General features: G+C 46.2%; 2 protein-coding genes across 7 annotated transcripts in view; both read left to right on the top strand.

Annotated features, from left to right (window-relative positions):
- The window catches only part of GABRB2 (gamma-aminobutyric acid type A receptor subunit beta2), a 267,905-nt gene that overhangs the window by 41,667 nt on the left and 201,146 nt on the right, over window positions 1-25,092 (top strand). The window lies entirely within an intron of this gene.
- LOC127055598 (zinc finger and SCAN domain-containing protein 29-like) lies at window positions 15,306-17,608 on the top strand. The gene is made up of 2 exons (XM_050962792.1): window positions 15,306-15,901; window positions 16,984-17,608. The coding sequence occupies exons 1-2, from the start codon at window positions 15,379-15,381 to the stop codon at window positions 17,469-17,471; spliced, it is 1,011 nt and encodes a 336-aa protein (XP_050818749.1). The 5' UTR covers window positions 15,306-15,378; the 3' UTR covers window positions 17,472-17,608.

Genomic DNA, 25,092 nt, shown 5'->3' with positions numbered 1-25,092 from the left:
TTCATGTTCTCTGTATGTATAAATATCTCTTGTCTGTGTGTTCCATTCTATGCATCCGAAGAAGAGAGCTGTAGCTCACGAAAGCTCGTGCTGAAATAAATTTGTTAGTCTCTAAGGTGCCACAAGTACTCCTGTTCTTTTTGAGGATACAGACTAACATGGCTGCTACACTGAAACCTGAACCATTCCAGAACTTCTTGTTTAACAGTTAGAGGGTTCCCCATAAAGAAAAGCAGAAGTACTTCAGTATTGCAGAGTTTTTGCTGTAGACTTCTCTTTCATGCCATAATCTGCATGAATAGTACTACTCAGAATAGTATAGTTCTCTTTCATAGTCTCTACGGTGGAAAATGTTTGGGTTTATTTCCACACTCTATTTTCATAATACCTCAAATGAAATATTTTCCCTAAGAATGAGTAAAGAAATATTAAATACTCTTCATTTAAAGTGATAGGGTTTTTTTTCCCCAAAGTAAACAGTATATTCAGCTAATACTAAGTGAAGATGTTTGTTTAACCTATTGCATGCCAGGCTGCCAAGTGCTTTGTTTCTCTTTTTTTACGTTTAATAACAGCCAATAAGTCAACTGAACCAACAGCTCTAAAGAATTGAATGAAGTTGAATAAAACAAACTAAAATTAGTAGGGCTGTAAAGCAATTAAAAAAATTAATCATGATTAATTGCATGATTAAAAAATTAATCACACTGTTAAACAATAATAGAATGCCATTTATTTTAAATATTTTTGGCTGTTTACTTCATTTTCAAATATATTGATTTCAGTTACAACACAGAGTACAAAGTGTACAGTGCTCACTTTATATTTATTTTTATTACAAATATTTGCACTGTAAAGAACAAAATCAATTTTTCAATTCACCTTAACAAGTACTGGAGTGCATGAAAGTTGGACTTCCAAATGTAAAAAAAAAATGCATTAAAAAATAAAACAATGTATAAGTTTAGAGCCTACAAGTCCACTCAGTCCTACTTCTTGGTCAGTCAATCGCTCAGACAAAAAGGGTTAGTTACAATTTGCAGGAGATAATGCTGCTTGATGTTTACAATGTCACCTGAAAGTGAGAACAGGTGTTCTTCTTCGAGTGATTGCTCAGATGTATTCCACAATAGGTGTGTGTATCGCCACGTACACCAGTGCCGGAAGATTTTCCCCTAGCAGTATCTGTACGGGAGTGCCCCAGTGACCCCTGGAGTGGCGCCTCTATAGGCCAGTATAAGGGGCGCTGCGTGCTCCTCCCCCCACCCTCAGTTCCTTCTTGCTGCCATTGAAGATGCTTCAGAACTGCTCTGCTCCAGCTTTGCTGTAGCTCGTCCCCAAAACTTCTTGTTCATTCAGTGTATGGTTAACTGTAATTAGTTAGTTGTTTTGTTTAGTTTAGTTTATCTAGAGAACCTGGGCTGGGGCATGCCCTGTGCCCTGGGTTTTAAGTCATGCAACACTTGTAGGCAATCTGTGCCACTCAGTGTTCCGCACATGGACTGTCTGTGCTGTTTGGGGGAACCCATCTCAGCGATTTGCTGCAAGATTTGCAAGCTGTTTAAGCCTCGCACCAAGAGAGAAAGGGACATTAGGCTCCAGGCTATTCTGATGGAGTTGGTGCTGACCCCGGCTTCAGTGTGCCACTCCTAGTCTGCACCAGACAGGGCGGTGTCGTTGCGCAGTGACCTTTTGTCGCCATGAACTAGTCGGCACTGCTCCCTGTCCACGGAGCACGCCAAGACTAGAAAGAGGCCTTCTTCGCTGCGGCACCAGAGTAAACCCGGGACAGAGGCTAGACCCATTTCAGGCACTCCTCGATCCCCACCGGCCCCTAGGCGTCTGACTCAAGTCGAGCGGAGTAGCCTGGCCCATTTGGGGCAGGCCTCCCTAGATGTCTGGATGCCCTCCATCCAGAAGACCTGCAGGTGGCCTGGGATGTTATGTCCATACCGTTACCAGGAGCACCGCAGATGGCAGACCTGTGCTGGTATGTCCGCAGTCGCCCCTGGCTCGGTACCGGTCTTGGTCAAGGGAGCATTCCTGACGCCGTTTGCTGCCCAGCGACTGTTCAGTGCAGAGTCCATGTGGATCGTCCTCGACTCCCACCATACTATCTGGTTGGGTTCTGTCTGACCGAGACTCTTGCCACCATTCCACCTCAAGGAGCGAATACTGACAGGACCGAGGCAGACAACGTCAAATGTCCTCGTCTTGGAGGGGCTATCACAGCCGGTCATAGCACAAACATTGACATCATTACCATTCAGCGTCCCACTCCAGGACCCAGCCATGGCATGGCCTCTGCAACCCTGGGTGTCGATCGCTTTCGTCTTGCCATCATGGGTCCGTCCATCAGAGCTGATCATAGAGCAGCTGTTACTGACGATGCCAGTTGTCCACGTCAGGATCGCGGTCCCGTGGTCGGCATTGCTCCCGGCACTGCTGCTCCTCCCAAACCAGGGACAGCAGCAGGTCATATATCAGCCCATCCTCCCTTTGTAGTCGTCCATTGATGGGCTGGGCCGGGCCAGGCCAGCCAGACCAAACAACTGATCCCCCCCCGGTGCCACAGCAGGTGCAGTGGCACCGGGCCCCGTGGCTGGCCCAATGATACCAGTGGGCACCATGGCCCCTGACACAGCCCCCGATGGGGGCTTGCTCGGTGTCTGGAGCCTCAGAAGGAACATTGGCCTCCCTCTCCAGATCTCCAAGGAAGGAGTAAGTGGGACATACATCCTCGGCACCTTGCCTGGAGACCGACCAGATGGTGGACGTACCTGGCTGGTGGACTCTCAAATTACTGCGCTGGCCTCCTCGCCCTCCCTGGATGAGGCGATTATGGCCCCACTTCCCTCCATTCCACAAGAAGACTTTAGGGCCCACCAAGAACTTAAAAAGGGTGACATCAAGCCTCCACCTCCAAGCAGAGGAGATGGAGGAGCCCTCGGACGCCCTGTTTAATGTGCTGTTCTCCTCGTCACCGGAGAGGGTGGCCTTGCCTCTCTATGAAGGGGTGGCAAAATTTTCAAATGCCCTGTGGCAAACACCGGCCTCATTGGCCCCCATCTCTAAGAGAGCAGAACAAGTGTTTTCTGTCAGCCGAGGGACATGAGTACTTATACATCCACCCTGCTCCTAACTCCCTGGTGTTCGAGTCTGTCAACCACAGGGATCGGCAGGGCGGGCCAGCCAGCCTCTATCCCGAAAAATAAAGATTCTTGGAGGCTGGACTCTTTTGCAAGGAAAATGTATTCGTCCTCGAGCTTCCAGTTACAGGTAGCGAACCACCAGGCTCTGCTGGGCCAGTATGAGTTCAATCTGTGGGCTCCCTGCCCATGTTTGAGGACTCTCTCCAGGAGCATGACAGGAAGTAGTTCAAAGAGCTGGTGTAGTAGGGTACATAGGCTGCCAGGACAACCCTGCAGGCAGCTTTGGATATGGCGGAAACGGCTTCGTGTTCCATTGCCTCCGCAGTGTCCATGAGAAGGATGTCATGGCTCCTGTTCTCTGGGCTGTCCAGTGAGGTGCAGACCTAACTGCAGGACCTCCCATTTGACAGCAAAGCTCTGTTTGCAGAACAAATGGATACAAAGCTGCATGGCCTGAAAGACTCCCTCATGACTCTCCAGACTCTGGATCTCTATGTTCTGGCTCTAGCTAAACCTAAGTTCAAGCCGCAGTAGACTCCTGCTCAGGCCACCCACCCAAAATACAAGGCCACTTATAAGAAGTCACAGGACTATAAGAGGTACCCACAGAGGCAGACTCAGCCTGTCCTCCAACCTGGGTCCTCCAAGGGCAAGCAGAAAGGGAAACAGCGGTTTTGATGGGATGCACTCAGCCAGTTCTCATCAGGGATCCACAATAAAACTCCCTTCTCCAATCGGTTGTGTGCTTTTCCTCTTGGTGTGGTCACGGCTGAACTTGGACCGATGGGTCTTCAACACCATCTGTCAAGGTTTCTTTCCCCACTCTGAACTTTAGAGTACAAATGTGGGGAGCTGCATGGACACTTCTAAGCCTAATTACTAGCTTAGATCTGGTATACACTGCCACCACCCAGAATTTCAGTGTCTGGGCACTCTCTGTTTCCCCCAAAACTTTCCTCCCCGGGTTGCCTTGAGGGACTTCACCAATTCCCTGGTGAACACAGATCCAAACCCCTTGGATCTTAACACAAGGGGAAATTAACTATCCCCCCTCCTTTCCCTTCACCAATCCCTGGTGAGTCCACATCCAATTCCCTTGGATCGTAAAACAAAAAACCAATCAGGTTCTTAAAAAGAAAGTGTTTAATTAAAGAAAGAAAAGGTAAAAATTATCTCTGTAAAATCAGGATGGAAAATACTTTACAAGGTAATCAGATTCCTATAGACCAGAGGGGCACCTCCGCACAGCCTTAGGTTCAAAGTTACAGCAGAGGTAAAATCCTTCCAGCAAAAAGAAACATTTACAAGGTGAGAAAAACAAACATAAGACTAACACGCCTTGCCTGGCTAATTACTTACAAGTTTGAAACATGAGAGACTGATTCAGAAAGATTTGGAGAGCCTGGATTGATGTCCCGTCCCTCTCAGTCCCGAGAGTGAACAACGAACAAAACAGAGAGCACAAACAAAGACTTCCCTCCACCAAGATTTGAAAGTATCTTGTCCCCCTATTGGTCCTCTGGTCAGGTGTCAGCCAGGTTTACTGAGCTTCTTAACCCTTTACAGGTAAAAGAGACATTAACCCTTAATTATCTGTTTATGACACCATCTCTCAAGGCTACACCCTCAAGTTTACTTCCTCTCCGCCCAACCACCTCCCGCCCCCATCCCTCCTGGGGGACCCCTTGCATGCTTGATCAGGAGGTGAGGGGGCTCCTGGGCCTAGGAGTAGTGGAAGCGGTACCCGGGGAGTTCAAAAGCAAGGAGTACTACTCCCCATATTTCCTTATCCCAAAGGCCAAAGGGGGGCTCAGGCCCATCTTGGACCTGTGACGCCTGAACCAGTACGTAGTGAAGCTTAAGTTCCTCATGGCCTCCCTGGCCTCCGTCATCCCGTCCCTGGATCATGGGGACTGGTACACTGCCCTTGATCTGCAGGATGCGTACTTCCACATTCATATATTGGAGGGGCACAGACGTTTCCTCCATTTTGTGGTGGGGCAGGAACACCACCAATTTATGGTCCTTCTATTTGGCCTGTCCACTGCCCCCAGGGTGTTCACGGTATGTTAGTGGTAGTGGCCTACTTTAGGCGCTGGGGGGTCCAGATCCCCTATCTGGACGACTGGTTGGTACCAAGTCCACATTCAGTCCCAGAGTCTGTGGTCGGTTTGGGATCTGACCCTCCACGTAAATGTCAAGGAGCTCAGGGCAGTATGGCTGGCATGCATGGCCTTCCGCTTGCACCTGGAGGGCTGGAGGGTCAGGGTCCTCACGGACAACACGGCCTCGATGTTCTACATCAACAGGCAAGGCAGGGCCCGACTCTCTGCCCTCTGCCGTGAAGCCTTCAGGCTGTGGGATTTTTGTATAGTCCACGATATCTGCCTACAGGCCTTCCATCTGCCGGGTGCCCGGAACGCGCGGGTGGATCACTTGAGCAGGGACTTCTCCTCTCAGCACGAGTGGTCTCTCCCTCCAGAGGTGGTGCACAGACTTTTCCAAGTATGGGAATTCCCCAGGTGGACCTGTTCGTGACTTGGCAGAACCGTCGCTGTCTCCGGTTCTGCTCCAGGGTTGGGCCAGGACGGGGTGCTATCTCCTATGCCTTCCTCCTGTCCTGGTTAGGCCAGTTTCTCTGTGCATTTCCCCTGTTCCTACTGATCAGCAAGGCCCTGGAAAAGATAAAGATGGAAAAGGTCCGTGTCCTTCTGATTGCCCTGGCATGGCCCAGGGCGGATTGGTTTGGGACCTTCCCGGGCCTGGCTGTTGCCCTGCCGTGGACGTTACTGTCCTGCCTGGACCTGCTGTCCCAGAATCAGGGCTGCCTCCTCTACATCAGCCTAGTGGCACTCCACCTCACAGTGTGGCTGCTCAATGTTTAGGTAGAGAGGAAAGGACGCGCTCAGAAGGGGTTCAGTGTGTTCTAAAAAGTAGGCGTCCCTCCACACACCAAGCCTACTTGGTAAAGAGGTCTTGGTTTTCCCAATGGGCAGCTGAGCAGGGCCTTTCCCCAGCTTATCCTGGACTACTTCCTTCAGCTTAGAGCCCAGAGTCTGGTGCTGTTGTCAGTCAAGGTGCACCTGACGGTCATATCGGCCTTCCATCCATCGGTGCAGGACCACACCTTATTCTCCCATGCTATGACTGGCTGATTCTTAAAGGGGTTGAATCGTCTCTTCCCATATGTTAGGCTCGCAGTCCCACAGTGAGACCTGAATCTGGTGTTTGCCCCTGTTTAAGCCGCTAGCCACATGCTGCTGGTCACACCTCTTGTGGAAGGTGGCTTTCCTGGTTGCAATAATGTCAGCCAGGAGGGTCTCGGAGCTCAGGGCCCTGACTTCTTAGCCCCCGTACACAGTGTTTCATAAGGATAAGGTCCAGCTCCGCCCACACCCTTCATTCCTCCCGAAGGTGGTCTCCGCCTATCACATGGGTTAGGACATTTTTCTGCCAGTCCTCTGCCCCAAGCCCCACGCGTTCAGTGAGGAGCGCTGCCTCCATACGTTGGTTGTGAGACGGGCTCTGGCGTGCTATGTGGAGCAGACTAAACCATTCAAAAAGTCCTCGCAACTGTTCATCGCTTCAGCCGAGCGCGTGAAAGGTCGTCCGATCTCCACTCAGCGGCTGTCCAACTGGATCACCTCGTGCATCCGTACCTGTTATGAGCTGGCAGGAATCCCTCCGCCACCAATTGTGAAGGCGCACACGACTTGGGCGCAAGTGTCATCAGCTGCCTTTTTGGCCCACATCCCCATTCAGTAAAAGCAGCAAAGAATCCTGTGGCACCTTATAGACTAACAGACGTTTTGGAGCATGAGCTTTCGTGGGTGAATACCCACTTCCTCAGATGCATTCACCCACGAAAGCTCATGCTCCAAAACGTCTGTTAGTCTATAAGGTGCCACAGGATTCTTTGCTGCTTTTACAGATCCAGACTAACACGGCTACCCTCTGATACTTATCCCCATTCAGGACATTTGTAGGGCTGCCACATGGTCTTCAGTTCACACGTTCACCTCACACTGTGCGATCGTCTCCCAGACCAGGGAAGACACCAGGTTCGGCAGGGCTGTGCTCCGTCCCAAGAATTTGTGAACTCCTACCCACCTCTAAGAGAGAGAGCTTGGAATCACCTGTTGTGGAATACACATGAGCAATCACTCGAAGCAGAAAAGACAGTTACCTTTTCTCTAACTGATGTTCTTTGAGATGTGTTGCTCATGTCTATTCCACATCCCGCCCTCTTTTCCCTCTGTCAGAGTTATCTGGCAAGAAGGAACTGAGGGTGGGAGGATCGTGCAGTGCCTGTTATACTGCTCCATGGAGGCGCCACTCCAGGGGTCACTGGGGTGCTCCCTTATAGGTACTGCTAGGGGCAAAACTTCTGGCACCAGTACACGTGGTGAGCATGCACACCTATTGTGGAATAGACATGAGCAACACATCTCGAAGAATACCAGTTATGGAAAACTTTTCACGTGGCACTGTTGTAGTTGGTATTGCAAGATATTTACGTGCCAGATGCACTAAAGATTCATATGTCCCGTCATGCTTCAACCACCATTCCAGAGGACATGTTTCCATGCTGATGATGGGTTCTGCCTGATAATGATCCAAAGCAGTGCAGACTGACGCATGTTCATTTTCATCATCTGTGTCAGATGCCACCTGCAGAAAGTTGATTTTCTTTTTTGGTGGTTTGGGTTCTGTAGTTTCCACCTAAGAATGTTGCTCTTTTAAGACTTCTGAAAGCATGCTCCACACCTCGTCCCTCTCAGATTTTGGAAGGCACTTCAGATTCTTAAACCTGGGGTTGAGTGCTGTAGCTATTTTTAGAAATCTCACATTGGTACCTTCTTTGCATTTTGTCAAATCTGCTGTGAAAGTGTTCTTAAAATGAACATGTGCTGGGTTATCATCCGAAACTGTTATAACATGAAATATAAGCAGAATTCAGGTAAAACAGAGCAGGAGACATACAATCTCCCTCAAAGAATACAGTCACAAATTTAATTGACACATTTTTTTAATGAGCTTCATCAATATGGAAGCTTGTCCTCTGGAATGGTGGCTGAAGCATGAAGGGGCATACAAATATTTAGCATATCTTGCATGTAAATATCTTGCAATGCCAGATACAACAGTGCCATGTGAATGCCTGTTCTCAATTTCAGGTGACATAAATAAGAAGTAGGCAGCAGTATCTTCCATCAATGTAAACAAATTTGTTTGTCTTAGCTATTGGCAGAATAAGAAGTAGGACTTAGTGGACTTGTAGGTTCTAAAATTTTACACAGTTTTGTTTTTGAGTGGAGTTATGTAACCAAAAAAAATCTGCATGTGTAAGTTACACTTTCACGATAGAGATTGCCTTACAGTACTTGTATGAGGTGAGTTGAAAAATACTATTTCTTTCGTTTATCATTTTTACAGTACATATATTTGTAATAAAAAATAATATAAAGTGAGCACTCTGCACTTTATATTCTGTGTTGTAATTGAAATTAATATTGAAAATGTAGAAAAACATCCAAAAATATTTAATAAATTTCAATTGGTATTTTATTGTTATAAGTGCGAATAATCACTATTAATTTTTGAGTTAATCACGTGAGTTAACTACGATGAATTGACAGCCCTAAAAATTAGTAACATTCATTGCTGTGCGCAACAGAGTTGATGCATGATGTGGTGACCATCAGCAGACAGATCCTCCTTCTGATTTTGAAATCTATGTATTTCATGCATTAATAATGTTGTTGTTCTCACCATCCACAGCAGCTGCATTACCATGTTGTCTACAGTTTTTGTTATGAGGTTGCCCCCTTTGCCTATCCAAGCTGTTGCACTGCTAATCTCCACCAGTACAGTTTGATTTTAGTGCTGGGAAGATATGACATGGATGAAACCTGCCACCAATGGACTTTGACCTGGAATGGCTAACTTAGATACGTTGTAATAGAAGGTTCCACAGCAGCTGCCTCTTTTGTTCCTTTTCCTTTGCTGCCCTCTGAGGTTCCCTGATTCGGCTGACATTGCCCCTTCTATATCAGCTTCTGCCTCAGGGTTCCTACCCTTTTGCAGCTCCCCGGCCCCCATCACTGCTTACCAATCTATAAGGGCATTTGTTTCTGCTGAAACCATTTCTGCACTTGCTGCCTCTGTTGTTTCCTTTTCTGTATCTTCTCCAACTCTGCAGCTGCTCACCCTCTTCATCTTCCTCACTTCAGCTGATTTGCTTCTTCTGTAGTATCTGTGGCTCATCACAACTCAGCAGTGATTGTGCTGAGGTGATGGATTTTAGGTAGGTAAATTTTATTTGGCCAATGAATTTTATAAATTCCATTACCTGAGCATACAAGTATTAGGACCCATCAAGGTGTGTTTGCATGAAAGTGGCATGCACATAGAAGGAGAGCCACTTTGCAAATCAGGCCTCAGATGTGTCAGAAGTGTATGAAACTTGACTATTTTCCCCCCAAGTGTATTATTCTCATTTGCATCAGCTGCCTTCCTCCCAGATTCTCAATCTTACTGCTTGTGCAGGCTGAGATGAAAAGACAGTGCAAGGCCAATTCTAAATGTGAACTATGTTTACCTTCAACTGTCAAACAGTGTCATTTATATGGAGCACTATAGTATATGCGCAGAACTTCACAAATCCCTGCTCCTGGGATCTTACAGTTTAATCCAAAGATATAATATAACAATTGCAAATCAAGAGAGCAACACTGATGTCTGTCTTAAGAAAAGGTTTTAATGAGCAAGCTGGTGCCTGTTGCACAAAATGCAGATGGCTACTTCAAGACTATAGGGGCAGAGAATACAGAACAGTGAGACTGTAAGGAGTGGGGTCACCTAAGAGCTGCAGTTGCTACTGAAAACCAACTGTAAGGGAAAAAACAGCTGCAGGCTTTGGGTAAAAGTCTTGTGAAGCAGTGAAAATGCAGTTTTGCTACCTTTGCTTTACATGCATCATGTTGCACAGTTGAACGTGTGAATCTTGATTGGTGCAAGCCCTTACTCACCTCTTTGTGACAGAGACTGTCTTTTTGTTATATTTACAGTGCCAAGCACCGTGGGGCCTTGGTATATGACTGGGGCTCCTGAGGTGCTACTGCAGAGCAAACAATTACAATATCATCGTTTGTGCATAATTACTCAGAAACTAACCCTTCTGAAGTATTGAGATGGAAAGACCCCTTCAGGGAAGCGACATGGCCTGCGTAATTGTCCATAAAAAGCAATTAATTATAACATTTCACTTTGAGATTTACTGACTGTAGACTGAGGTCTAATTTAATAGACTCATAGAAGTGTAGGGCTGGAAGGGACCTTGAGAGGTCATCTAGTCCAGCCCTCAAGCTAGGACTATGTAATAACTAGACCATTCCTGAAAGATGTTTGTCTAAACTGTTCTTAAAAATCTCCAATGATGGAGATTCCTACGCAGTTTGTTCCAGTGCTTAATTACCCTGACAGTTAAGAAGTTTTTCTTAATATCCAACCTAATTCTCACTTGATGCAATTTAAGCCTATTGCTTCTTCTCTCGTAAATTTAGAGATTAAGAGAACAATTTTTACCCTTCTCCTTTTAATAAACCTTTATATACTTGAAAACTGTTATCATGTCTCTCTCTCTGCCCCCCCCCCCAGTCTTCTTCAGACTAAACAAACCCAGTTTTTTCGATCTTTCTCCATAGATCATGTTTTCTAGATCTTTAATCATTTTTATTGCTCTCCTTTGGACCTTTTCCAGTTTGTCAACATCTTTTCTGAAATGTGGTGCCCAGAACTGGACATGATACTCTAGCTGAGGCCTTATCAGCACAGAGTAGAGCGGAAGAATTACTTCTCATGTCTTGCTTACAGCATTCCTGTTAATACATCCCAGAATGCTATTTACTTTTTTTCAGTGTTGTTATACGGTTGACTTATATTTAGCCTGTGATGCACTGTAATCTCCAGATCCCTTTTTGAAGTACACCTTCGTAAGCAGTCATTTCCTATTTTGTGTGTGTGCAGTTGATTGTGCCTACCTAAGTGGAGTACTTTGCATTTGTCTTCATTGAATTTCACTCTATTTATTTCAGACCGTTTGTCCAGATGATTTTAAATTTTAATCCTATCCTCCAAAGCACTTGCAACCCCTCCCAGCATGGTATCATCTGCAAACTTTATGAGTGTGCTGTCTATGCCATTATCTAAATCATTGATTAAGATATTGAACAGAACTGGCACCAGGCCAACCCATGAGACCCCAGTCGATCTGGCCTTCCAGCTTGACTGTGAACCATTGATGACTACTCTCTGGGAATGGTTTTCCACTCAGTTATGCACTCACCTTTATAGTAGCTCCATCTAGGTTGTATTTCCCTAGTTTGTTTATGTGAAGGTCATGTGCGACCATATCAAAAGCATTACTAAACTCAAGATATACAACATCTTACACTCCCCGCCCTCATCTAAAGGCACATCCCTTGGCCTGTGCCACTTCCCTTAGCCCCCATTGGCCTGGAATGGTGAACTGCGGCCAGTGGGAGCTGCGATCAGCCAAACCTACGGATGCTGCAGGTAAACAAACTATCCCGGCCCACCAGTGGATTTCCCTGACGGGCCGCATGCCAAAGGTTGCCGATCTCTGCTCTAGAGTGACTGCAGTATAGGAGAAAGGCAGCTGTTATCAACATTGTGTCATATTGTATGAACGTCAGTTAATATCTTCCAAATGAAACGTGCGACTATTGATGTTTTGTAGGCTTTCATACCATTCATCTCAGCTTTCTGATGTCTCTATAAATGTACGTACTGTGATACGTTTTTTGCTCCATTTACTCCCCACCTGCATAAAGTATAGTAGTTGAGCAGCTCTAATCCTGGTCTTTCCAAACCTGCACAGTGAAAGAAGTACTCCTACAAATATTTGCATTCCCTCCACTGCAACAGGCTTCCTTCTTTCATGTCTAATACTCAGGCTGGCCAAGTCACTGCTTTGAAACATCACATAAATCAATATGCCTCTCCCATGTTGTTAGAGGTATTAAGATTCATTGACTAGCAATAGTTGCAAATCCAAAGCTACAGATAAAAGTAAAAACCAATTTTTCACTTCAGTGGCATTAAAGATACTTTTTGCATTTGCTCCCCTCCTGTATACACCAGCCCCCTGCTCCCATTCACTCACACAGTCAACAAGATGAGAAATTCATAATGTTGATCCCCACTTCCCTGAAAAAGGTTTGTGGTAGAATTAATTTGTGCTGAAAAGACCTATTATGTTTCATTTCACCCAGATTTTTTTTTAAAAGCACAGCATTTTTTACACCAAATGTCATGAAAAGGCCTATGGGACCACTTGTTCACAGATCAGAAATAGATTCAGGAAGACAGGTGGCCTGTCAGACCAAGGCAAGACTCATTAGCCCCACAGGAGCAGTCAGGATTGACGAGGTTGAACCTCCAGGGCTACTTCAACACCATTCTGAAAGGATGATTTTAAAATTATTTGTTACATACTTGGCTCTTTGGTTCACTTCACAATGCATCTGTGGTTACACTAGCTAAGGTAAAAATTAGATGAGCATTGAATCCTGCTCAGAGGCAGATCATTAGCATCCAAGGTAGATGCATTATGAGGGGTTCTGTTAAGAAGAGATCAGCATAGAAGGACCATTGGTTTATTATAATATGGCCATTTTTATGTTTGATATGGATTAAAGGAATTTTTTACCTTTCTTTTTCCATAAATGGTGAGGTGTTGGGCATGGTCCACAAATGTTTAGTTCTGTTGTTCAGCTTGGACAATCTATTGTATGAGAAGACCAGATAGATCCTTGAGGGGCAAATATTTCAGAGATGACACACAATCGATTCATATATTTTATGCATTGCTTATACCACAGGAGGGCAGTTCCTGACACAGAAACAAGGTTCTTTAGTTGTCATATCATCCAGTAATAGCCTTATTTGAAGCAGACTCTCAAATCATTACCCAACCAAATCTGATTCAGGAGGAATCCGGACTCTCCGTTCTCTCTGAGAAGCACAATAGCCTCACAGTGGGAGTTAAGTGGAGTGGTCCAGAATTCCCTAGAACAGGGAAGCATCTGCAGTCTCAAGGCAATTATAACAGAGAAGAGGCATTAGAATTTATAATGTTATAGCATTTTTATGTTCAAGCTCTACTTTGATTCTTTTGCCTCTTTTTTTTACCTTTGCAAGACATCAAGTTTTACATTAATGCGACCTACTTATTTAGTCGTTTGATAATCACTTTCTTTGTAGATGTCCTGCTCTGACTTTTTTTTCTTTCTTTGATTTATGGCAGCGTATGGTGTTCTGCACCAAGACTAGATGTGTTTAAATAGATGTTTTAAGTCTAACACTCGGCTATTGTGTACACACCGTAGAGGCTAACAATAGCCGAGTGTTAGACTTCAAACATCTGTCAAAGTTAGACTCAGGACTCAGTCTGTCAAACCACTCTGTTTTATTATCACAGCACTCTGCTAATAACACCCAGATAATGTGAGCACCATGCAAGGCACAAACTATCTTATTTATACAGATAAAAGGGCGAGCACTTAACAAGATAACAAAGGAAACAGAATCTGATAAGTTTACCTGGGCTAGGCATGCATATCTTATTTCCTTACTAACTATTACCTATCCTCTGTTAATGTTTCATCATTAGCACCCTTGTTTATACCTAATTTTTTTTTTCCTGGCACCTGTATTTCAACATTACTTATTTCTGCTTAAAGGTACCTACAACATTTCTTTAATCCATTCTTATTTTTACAATTTAATTCATTCTACTTTCACAATCCCTCCTTTTGGTCAAGCTCACACCATGACCAAAATTTTACTGGTTCCACAAATTAATCGTTTTTTATTTCTTCATCAGTGATAAAGATAAGGAGGTGTTAGTACCGTTATATAAGGTGCTGGTGAGACCTCACCTGGAATACTGTGTGCAGTTCTGGTCTCCCATGTTTGAGAAGGATGAATTCAAACTGGAACAGGATCTGAGAGGGGCTACTAGGATGATCCGAGGAATGAAAGGAGACTTGTCATATGAAAGGAGACTCAAAGAGCTTGGCTTGTTTAGTCTAGCCAAAAGAAGGCTGAGGGGGGATATGCTTGTTCTTTATAAATATATCAGAGGGATTAATATTAGGGATGGAGAGGAATTATTTAAGCTTAGTACCAATGTAGACACAAGAACAAATGGGTATAAACTGGACACTAGGAAGTTTAGACTTGAAATTAGACAAAGGTTTCTAACCATTAGAGGAGTGAAGTTGAAGTTCTGGAACAGCCTTCCAAGGGGAGTAGTGGGGGCAAAAGACATATCTGGCTTTAAGACTAAGCTTGATAAGTTTATGGAAGGGATGGTATGATGGGATAGCTTAATTTTGGCAATTGATCTTTGATTACCAGCAGATAAGTATGTCCAGTGGTTGGTGATGGGATGTGGGATGGGATGGGATCTGAGTTACTGCAGAGAATTCTTTCCTGAGTGCTGGCTGGTGAGTCTTGCCCACATGCTCAGGGTTTAGCTGATCACCATATTTGGGGTCGGGAAGGAATTTTCCTCCAGGGCAGATTGGCAGAGGCCCTGGAGGTTTTTCGCCTTCCTCTGCAGCGTGGGGCATGGGTCACTTGCTGGTGGATTCTCTGCAGCTTGAGGTCTTCAAACCACAATTTGAAGACTTCAGTAACTCGGACATAGGTTAGGGATTTGTTATAGAAGTGGATGGGTAGGGTTCTGTGGCCTGCTTTGTGCAGGAGGTCAGATTAGATGATCACATTGGTCCCTTCTGACCCTAAAGTCTGTGAGGCCTTGGCTACACTACAGAGTTGCAGCGCTGGTGACGGGGTTAGAGCGCTGCAACTTAGGATGTGGCCACACTTGCACAGCACGGCCAGCGCTGCAACTCCCTGGTTGCAGCGCTGGCTGTACACCCGGTCGAGCCTCGGGTGTAGGGGATCCAGCGCTGGTGATCCAGCGTTGGTCAGCAAGTGTGGACACCCACCAGCGTTTTTATTGATCTCCGTGGCATAAGTAGGTATCCCAGCATACCTAAGAAGCCTCTCTGGTAATCATGCAAACTCCACTGCCTCCACCCCTCCTTTAAATGCCCCGGGAATTTTAAAAATCCCCTTCCTGTTTGCTCAGCCAGGTGTGGAGTGCAATTAATCAATCAATCAATCAGTGACCATGCCTCCACGCACCAAACGAGCCCCAGCATGGACCAATGCAGAGCTGCAGGACCTCATAAGTGTTTGGGGAGAGGAGGCTGTGCAAGCACAGCTGCGCTCCAGAAGGAGAAATTATGATACCTATGGGCAGATATCGCAGTCCTTGATGAGAAGGGGCCATGAACGGGACGTGTTGCAGTGCAGGGTCAAAATAAAAGAGCTGAGGAGTGCTTACTGCAAAGCCCGTGAGGGAAATCGCCGCTCAGGAGCTGCCCGCACAACCTGCCGTTTTTACCAGGAGCTGGATGCCATACTTGGGTGTGACCCCTCTGCCAATCCGAGGACCACGATGGAGAGTTCACAGCAGGGAGAAGTGGGGGAGGGTGTAGAGGAAGGCGACAGTGAGGCTACTGGCGTGGAGGGAGACACCCCGGAGTCCCAGGACACATGCAGCCAGGAGCTATTCTCAAGCCAGGAGGAGGCTAGCCAGTCGCAGCAGCAGGAAGTTGATGGTGAGGAAGAAACTGAGGATCGTGCTCGGGGTAAGTAGATTTTTATGTTTTGGGAGAGGAGGGTTGTGGTTATGGCTGCCTGCATGCATGCCTAAACGTGGAATAGCCCATTGCTCTATCACGTCTCTGTAATCTGCCTCGGTAATCTCTTGAAAAGTTGCAGCCAGAGCGTTGGCAATTTGCTTTCTCAAGTTGATCGGGAGAGCCACCGTGGTCATTGTCCCGGTCAGGCTAACTCGTCCGATCCACTGTGCAGCGAGGGGTGGGGGGACCATGGCTGCACACAGGCAAGCTGCATAGGGGCCAGGGCGGTATCCACATTGCTGTAGAAGACCCTCCCTCTCTTCCCAGGTAACATGCAGCAGTGATATGTCTGGCAGTAGGAAACCCTGTTGAGAATTTAGGGATAGCTGAGTGCAGGGCGCCAGGTTCGCGTTTCCCCAGCCCATTGCGCTCTGTTGTTTACCACCACCCCCTCCAAGCACGTAGCCAGCCACGTGGTGCGCTCCGGTGTCATGCACCCCCCTCCAAGCAGGCATCCAGCACCGCGGTGCGCTCCGGTGTTCCCCACCCCCCCTCTCAGCACGTAGCCAGCCACGCGGTGCGCTCCGGTGTTATGCACCCCCCTCCAAGCAGGCATCCAGCACCGCGGTGCGCTCCAGTGTTCCCCACCCCCCCTCCCAGCACGTAGCCAGCCACGCGGTGCGCTCCGGTGTTATGCACCCCCCTCCAAGCAGGCATCCAGCACCGCGGTGCGCTCCCCCCCCCCACCAGCAGGACGGTGTGAATGCGGACCAAAGCCCAACCCCCTCCCCCCCGCCAGCAGCTCGCCACCTTCCTGTTCACTACTGTCCCCTTTTCAGGACACCAGCTACCTCCTGTACCCATTGCAGATAAACCCCAGTGACCCATTGGTCAATTCCCACTCCCAAGGGGAACTCGGGGGAAAAACACTCACCCCATTGCTCGCCATGACTTAGCTTCCCTGCCCTCTCTGTGTTATGTGAGGTATGTGAGAAGGCTGCTACCAAAAGTCTAAAAAGTCCTTCACTGTATGATAATAAACAATGTAGCCTCTGTGTATTACATGGTTCTATCTCTCTTTTTTCTAGTTACCTTGACTAATGCAGCCGGATCACCGGCCTCACGTAGATTGCAGAACTTGAGAAGAAATCCAAGAAAATCAAAAGAGGAATTGATCAAATCAGTTATGAGTCATTACAACAGAGAAAGTAGGAAGACACAGGAATGGAGAGAGAAAATGTATGAATGGAGACAGACAGTACATGAATGGAGGCAAACAGAAAGCAGGAGAAAGGAATTGGCTGCTAACAAAACCACAAAGCAGATGATAAGCCTCCTGGCTCGCCAAACTGAGTCTTTCGAGTCTCTCGTAGCCATGCAGGCAAATATGTACCGTGGTAACCCACAGCCCTCCCAAAGCCCTCTTTCTTGTTCCCCAGTATTTCCACAAAACAACTTTCTCCAGCAGCCAGTTTCTTATTACCCCCAGCTGCCCCCAACACCTGTACGATCACCTACCAGCCCTGATAACTATAATTCTTACTGTGCACTCCACCCCCATTACCCTGCAGCATAGTAATCCTGAAGTGCAGCAGACATTGAATAGTAATCAAAATAGGACATATTCAAACCTGTGAATGTACAGTCCACCACCCTAACCCCCCTTGCCTTTTATGTACTGTATGTTGAATAAAGGATTTTATTTCTCTTTTACTACGTTATATTATTGCAGGAAGTGGTAAATATTGTACCCCAAGGTAGAGCAAAGCACATCAAAGTCACCAAACATTACTGTTGGCTCTCAGCATCAAATTGCTCCCTTAAAGCATCCCGAATCCTTGAAGCCCTTTCCTGGGCCTCCCTAGTAGCCCTGCTCTCTGGCTGAACAAACTCATCCTCTAGACGTCGAACCTGGGAGGTCCATTCCTCACAGAATCTTTCACCCTTCCCTTCACAAATATTATGGAGGGTACAGCACGCGGATATAATAGCGGAGATGCTGCTTTCCCCCAAATCTAGCTTCCCGTAAAGACACCTCCAGCGGGCTTTCAAACGGCCAAAAGCACACTCCACAGTCATTCTGCACCGACTCGGCCTGTAGTTGAACCGGTCCTTTCTCCTGTCAAGCTTCCCTGTATACGGTTTCATGAGCCATGGCATTAAGGGGTAAGCGGGGTCTCCAAGGATCACAGTGGGCATTTCGACGTCCCCTACTGTGATCTTGCAGTCTGGGAAAAAAGTCCCGGCCCTCAGCCTCCCGAACAGGGAACTGTTCCGAAAGATGCGTGCATCGTGCACCTTTCCAGGCCATCCTGAGTAAATGTCAGTGAAACGCCCACGGTGATCCACAAGTGCTTGGAGAACCACGGAGAAATACCCCTTGCGATTAACGTACTCTGATGCCAGGTGGGGTGGTGACAGAATAGGAATATGCGTCCCATCTATTGCCCCTCCACAGTTAGGGAAACCCACTTCTGCAAAGCCATCCACAATGTCCTGCACATTCCCAAGAGTCACAGTTCTTAGCAGGGTGCGATTAATGGCTGTGCAAACTTGCATCAGCACCATTCCAACGGTGGACTTTCCCACTCCAAACTGGTTCGCCACCGATCAGAAGCAGTCTGGAGTTGCCAGCTTCCAGATTGCAATAGCCACCCGCTTCTCCACTGGCAGGGCAGCTCTCAATCTCGTGTCCCTGCGCCGCAGGGTAGGGGCGAGCTCAGCACACAGTGCCATGAAAGTGGCTTTTCTCATCCGAAAGTTCTGCAGCCACTGCTCGTCATCCCAGGCTTGCAGGACGATGTGATCCCACCACTGAGTGCTGGTTTCCCGAGCCCAAAGGCGCCGTTCCACGGTGCTGAGCACGTCAGTTACTGCCACAAGCAATTTACTGTCTTCAGCGTCAGGCGATTCAATATCATCGTCTGACTCCTCACTGTCACTGTCACTTTGCAGCTGAAGGAATAGTTCCACTGCCATGCGTGATGTGCTGGCAACATTCATCAGCAAGGTCCTCAGCAGCTCAGGCTCCATTTATAACAAAAATCGCAGAAATAGCGCTGCAGAATCACAGTGCCACCAAACTGCTCGGAATGTGTAGCAAAGCACCACGGGGTGTTGGAACAGGAAGCGGAAAGACCCGCACACTTCCTTCCCCTTCCCACAAGCCACAGCGCCAAAATGGGACGAGGTGCTCTGTGGGATAGCTGCCCACAATGCACCACTCCCAACAGCGCTGCAAGTGCTGTAAATGTGGCCACACTGCAGCGCTGGCCCTACACAGCTGTACTAACACAGCTGTAACTACCAGCGCTGCAAAAGTGTAAGTGTAGCCCTACCCTGAGTCTATAAAAGGGCGAGCACTTAACAAGATAACAAAGGAAGCAGAATCTGATAAGTTTACCTGGGCTAGGCATGCATATCTTATTTCCTTGCTAACTATTACCGATCCTCTGTTAATGTTTCGCCATTAGCACCCTTGTTTATGCTTAATGTTTTTTTTTCCTGGCACCTGTATATCAACATTAGTTATTTCTGCTTAAAGGTACATACAACATTTCTTTAATCCATTCTTAGTTTTACAATTTAATTCATTCTACTTTCACACATCAATTTAAGTCTAAATTTTAGGGCAGTGATGTGCTTTGTACGTTCGTTGGGTTTGTGCTTTTATTGTAAATAAAAGTTAGGGGGGAGGGATAGCTCAGGGGTTTGAGCATTGGCCTACTAAACCCAGGGTTGTGAGTTCAATCCCTGAGGGGGCCATTAAGGGAACGGGGGTAAAAATCTGGGGATTGGTCCTGCTTGGAGCAGGGGGTTGGACTAGATGACCTCCTGAGGTCCCTTCCAACCCTAATAGTCTATGATTCTAAGTTTAAATCAAATACATGATTCGCCCTCGTGTTTGTAATCTACTCAAGACAACCTGCATTATCCAAGAAGTTATTTCTCCAGGCCAAGTTTAGGTTTATTGAGGGACTGCCCTTGTGCCTGTGCTGCACTCTTTGAAATTCATATAGGTTGGACTTTTCAGAGCTGCTAGACTTTCACCAGCACTAAAGTCAGTGAAAAAAGTTTTTGTAGTAATGCTTCAGGAGTTGATTATAAAATCGTTTGTCTCCTGCATTCCATTTAGGCGCTTCCATTTAGGCGGCCTAGGCAATCGCCGGGGGCGGCATTTTGCCGGGGGGCGGGGGCGGCAGGCAGCTCCGCTGGACCTGCCGCAGTCGTGCCTGTGGAGGGTCCCCTGGTCCTGTGGCTCCACTGGAGCTGCCGCAGGCATTCCTGCGGACGGTCGGCTGCTCCTGTGGCTCCGGTGTACCTCCCGCAGGCATGGCTGCGGCAGCTCCACCAGAGCTACGGACCAGCGGACCCTCTCCGCAGGCCAGCACGTAGGGCGGCAAAATGGCCGTGCGCCTAGGGCGCTAAAAACACTAGTGCTGGTCTTGCCTGCATTATACACTATTCAGTGCAAATGTGATTGGATGCAACATCTCTTGTGCTTTTACCTTAAGATCACATAAATTTCACAAAAGCCATAAGGAGAAAAGTACACAGTTTCTTAATATCTATTAGTTTGACATTAGCTATGGAATATTTACTGAGAGATAATCAGGATACCATTTTATAAAGCCAGCAAAGATTACTGAGGAAGACTGCATTAAGCATTTTGGAAACAAACAAACAAACAAACAGAGAAAACTACTAAAATTTTTAAAGAAAATACATCACCAGATGTTTCCTAGATCAGTGGTTCAGGGTCTAACACAAGGTAATTAGCTCCACCTTATATAATGCAAATTATTGCTTTTCACCCTTTGGATACTGCTAATGAAGAGACCTGTGCTGAGGCCTGAAATGAAGTGCAGGATCATTTTTTAAGTCTGGTGCTGTTTCCTTTAGCTATCACATTACCTTGTGCCACAGGGAGTGGAAGATTGTAAATAACAATTCTTTATCTAGACATACATCAGTACAAGCATGGACACACAATTTGAGTCTCTTCCTTCAGACCTGTATTTTTAATTTCTTACTGCCCTCTTTCTCCTCCAAATGCTATTTCTTTAAGATAGTAGTGGTTCCCGTTACAGTGTTTGAGCATATCATAATCTTTATTCTCACAAAACCCTTATGAGGTAGGAAAGTACCGTTACCCCATTTTACAGAGGGGAAACCAAGGTACGGAGAGGCATGGATGCACAGAATGAATTAGGCACCGAAGTCCCTGTTTTAGGCACTTAAGTCCCATTTTCGGTACCACTGCCATGCACAACATTCCCACTGAATGCTGTTGTGCCTAAACTATAAAAATTCCTATGGTGCCTACATAGTGTTCATGCTGCTGCCTATCTCCCACCTAAGCCCCAGAGTGATTCACAAACCCGTGAAAGATAGGCATTTGGTTGCCTCAGTCATGTGCACATCCTGATCCCATAGGTGCCTTCTGTGTATGCCCACTGATTAGGCTGCTCAGGTGAGTCCACGTAAAACACTGGAGGCGGAGAGGAGGACAAGAAGCTCTCTCGTAACTTTTATCCCAATGGTTAGGATATGTGTGAGACTCCTGGTTGAAGTCACCCCTCCTCCTAAAGGGAAGAAGGATGAGCATTCAGTTGAGTGCTTTAATCATTAATATCATGGGATATTCTAAGGTAGGAATCCCTGAGTCTCTCCTGTGGCAGCTGTTGCATTGTGGATAGTCATTGGAGCAGGGGCACTGGATCTTGGATGTCCAACGTCCTAGCTGGCTGCTCTAGCCACCAGGCTACAGAGTCATTCTCAAGCTTGTGCTCCCTCTTGCTTTCTCTCTCTCTCTGGCCCAAATGACTCCCAAATATTTCTCCAAAGTGCAGTGCCTTCAATAGGAAAGACTGACGGAGCCCATATCGTAATATCCAATAGCTCAGAGATTAGAACACTCACCTGAGAGCTGGCAGATCCCTATTCAAATCCTTTCTCCTCTTCAGATGGAAGGGTACCTTGATCCCAGGGGAGTACCCTAACCACTGGGCTAAAAATTATAGGGAGGTCCTGGTCCTCCCTCTTCTCCTCCACCTGTTTTCTTGCAAAAATGGCTTTGGCGACTAACTCCAGGAGAGAGTTCACAGCTGAGAATCACAAGCAGAGCTAGGCATCTCCCTGTAGGCTTGTTTTAGGTTCCTATCTCCGTGAGAGGGGGTGGGGTTTAGCACACTTCTGGTTGCATATCCCATTGGCTAGCTCCAGTGGCTTGTTGTCTAGATTATCATTTACAAAAGCCAATATAAAGTACACTCTCTCTCCACTTATTGTATAGGAGCATAGGTACCTAACTCAGGTTTTGTGAATTGCAGTGATTTCCTAGGCACCTAAAAGTCAGGCGCTGTGATGCTCAGTATCGCAACACCCAACTCCTTTTGGGCCTCCACGCCTAAGTGATATTCCTAAGGTCAAACAGAAAGTCCATGTGACCTTGGCTCTGGCAAGTCCCTTGGTTTTCGCCTTAACTACTTGTCATAAAAAGGTAGTAGGAGTTAATAGAACAGAATATCTCTTTTGCCTGTAAAGGGTTAACAAAATCAGTGAGCCTGGCTGTCACCTGACCAGAGGACCAATCAGGGGACAGGATACTTTCAAATCTTGAGGGAGGGAAGTTTTTGTGTGTGCTGTTAGTGTTTGGTTGTTGTTCACTCTGGGGGCTCAGAGGGACCAGACGTGCAACCAGGTTTCTCTCCAATCTCTCCGATACAGGATCTTATAAGTCCAGAATAGTGAGTACTAGGTAGATAAAGCGAGTTAGGCTTATGTTTGTTTTCTTTATTTGCAAATGTGTATTTGGTTAGAAGGAGTTCAAATTTATATTTTGCTGAAAGGATTTTAATTTGTACTTGAATACTTAGACACTGGGAATACCCTCCCAGCCTATAGCTGAAAGACCCTGTACCTATTCCATTTTAAATTTACAAAGATCATTTTTACTGTTTTTTCTTTCTTTAATTAAAAGCTTTTCTTGTTTAAGAACCTGATTGTTGTTTTTTTATTCTGGTGAGACCCCAAGGAACTGGTTCTGGATCCACCAGGGAATTGGTGGGGAGAAAGGAGGGAAGGGGGAGAGAGAGATTAATTTTCTCTCTGTGTTAGGATTACTTTCTCTCTCAGGGAGAGTCTGGGAGGGGGACAGAGAAGGAGGGGGAAAGGTGCATTTTCCTCTCTGTTTAAGATTCAAGGAGTTTGAATCACAGTGATCTTCCAGGGTAACCCACGGAGGGGAAGCCTGGGAGAGGCAACGGTGAAGGAAAGAGTTTTCTTTCTTTGTGTTACGATCCAGAGGGTCTGGATCTTGGGGTTCCCTGGGTAAGGTTTTGGAGGGACCAGAGTGTACCAGGCACTGGAATTCCTGGTTGGTGGCAGCGCTACAAGTCTTAAGCTGGTAATCAAGCTTAGAGGAATTCATGCTGGTACCCCATCTCTTGGACGCTAAGGTTCAGAGTGGGGGGTTTATACCATGACATTACTACTACAGCCTTCCTCTCTCCCTCTTCTTGAGTGAGATGGTGCAAGTTCCTTTTGGATTCTCTTTGCCAAAAAAAAACCCTTGCATTGAGAAGCAGCCAGGAGCCAAGGTAGTTTCAAAACATGAAAGGGGCATGGAGAAAGACAGAAGAGCTGTGGTGGTGCACCCGTTGTGCACTCTGTGCCTGCCCTGCCCTTTCAGATTATCAAAGGGGAGAAAAAAGAGGAAGCATAAAGTACCAAATTCCTTGCAGTTTTCTTAGGGCTTGTCTATAAGAACAGTTATTGCATGGCAAGCGGAAGTATGGACCCTCCTAAAATGGGATAAAAGTTCCCTTGTGCACTTTGATCTACTCTCATTTCAAAGTAGGGAAGATCAACGTGAACCTGTAGCATGTGGTAGTAGGTCCACATGGACCTAGTGTGTGTGGCACGCTGATGCAAGATTGATTTACACCTCAGTGTGCTGTGCACTATTTGTTTGTATAGACAGGCCCTGAGAGAAGAAGAGCATGTCAGGCCTGCATGTCAGATTGGCTTTAGATGTGTGTATTTGCCTAGTCTAAACTGGATGTGCACTGATGACATAAGCAATTCTCTGAATTGCTCTGTTTTCTGTGCTGATTTTATATATAATGTTGTGTCTCGTGTTCTTATCTGTTGTGAAACCTCCCAGAGAAAGGCTCAGCAGATATACATCGAAACAACAAATAATTTAACAAAAATCTACTTATGTGAGGTGCCACAGAGCTGAGTTTTCTGAAAGGAGCTATACAATTAATATATCAGAGGGGTAGCCGTGTTAGTCTGGATCTGTAAAAGCAGCAAAGAATCCTGTGGCACCTTATAGACTAACAGACGTTTTGGAGCATGAGCTTTCGTGGGTGAATACCCACTTCTTCAGATGCAATTTTACAATTAATATAGTCGCAGCCAATTTTACTATGAAATCTATGCTAGCCAATCAGGTTGCTGACTGGATGACTATTACTAATAAAATAAAATAAAAGCTGGAAACATTCTGATAAATCAATAAGAGTTTTAATGTCATTTCTATCAATAAATAGTGCTCTAACTTGCTGAAATTAATCCAGTCTAGGTGTTGGAATTGGGTCATAAGAGTCTAGCTACTGGAGTCTGTTTTTGGCCCATGTCATTAAGCTGTACTGTTAACTGGGGCAGGTCACTTATCTTCTGAACCGCAGATGAAAGGTGTTGTTATATACTGTTGAAATGCAAAGTTTTATTGATAGCCAATGCAAATGCCACAGGTTCAGAATAGTTCAATGAGCAACTGTCACTGTGTTGCAGTAGCAGCCATCAGATCAAATGATTAAATCAACATTCACAATTTAGAATAATGGAAATAATGTAATTTGTCTTGATTTTATTGTGTAACTCTTTGGAAAGTTATGTGATTCATACTATATATCTGCTTTTGACTTACTGACCATGTGAAATATGCATATGTTGTGCCTTGTAATATAGAGACTTAAACTCTACCATCGTGTTGACCTGTAATGTCCACTATGTGCCAAGCAGAGAAGGTGTGACCCCTGGCCTAGAGTTCTCATGCTTTAATATAGATACTCAGACAAAGAATTAGGGGGAAGGATGTGGGATTTAGTATTCCCAGCATACCCCTCAGGTTTGTCATTGCCTATCAGTAACTTGTGCATAGGAATCATGGTGGTGAAGATAGGAGA

This window comes from Gopherus flavomarginatus, chromosome 7 (assembly GCF_025201925.1).
Source record: "Gopherus flavomarginatus isolate rGopFla2 chromosome 7, rGopFla2.mat.asm, whole genome shotgun sequence".
Lineage (NCBI taxonomy): Eukaryota > Metazoa > Chordata > Testudines > Testudinidae > Gopherus > Gopherus flavomarginatus.
Note: the sequence above shows the minus strand (reverse complement) of the source record. Positions and strands in the feature narration are given on the sequence as shown.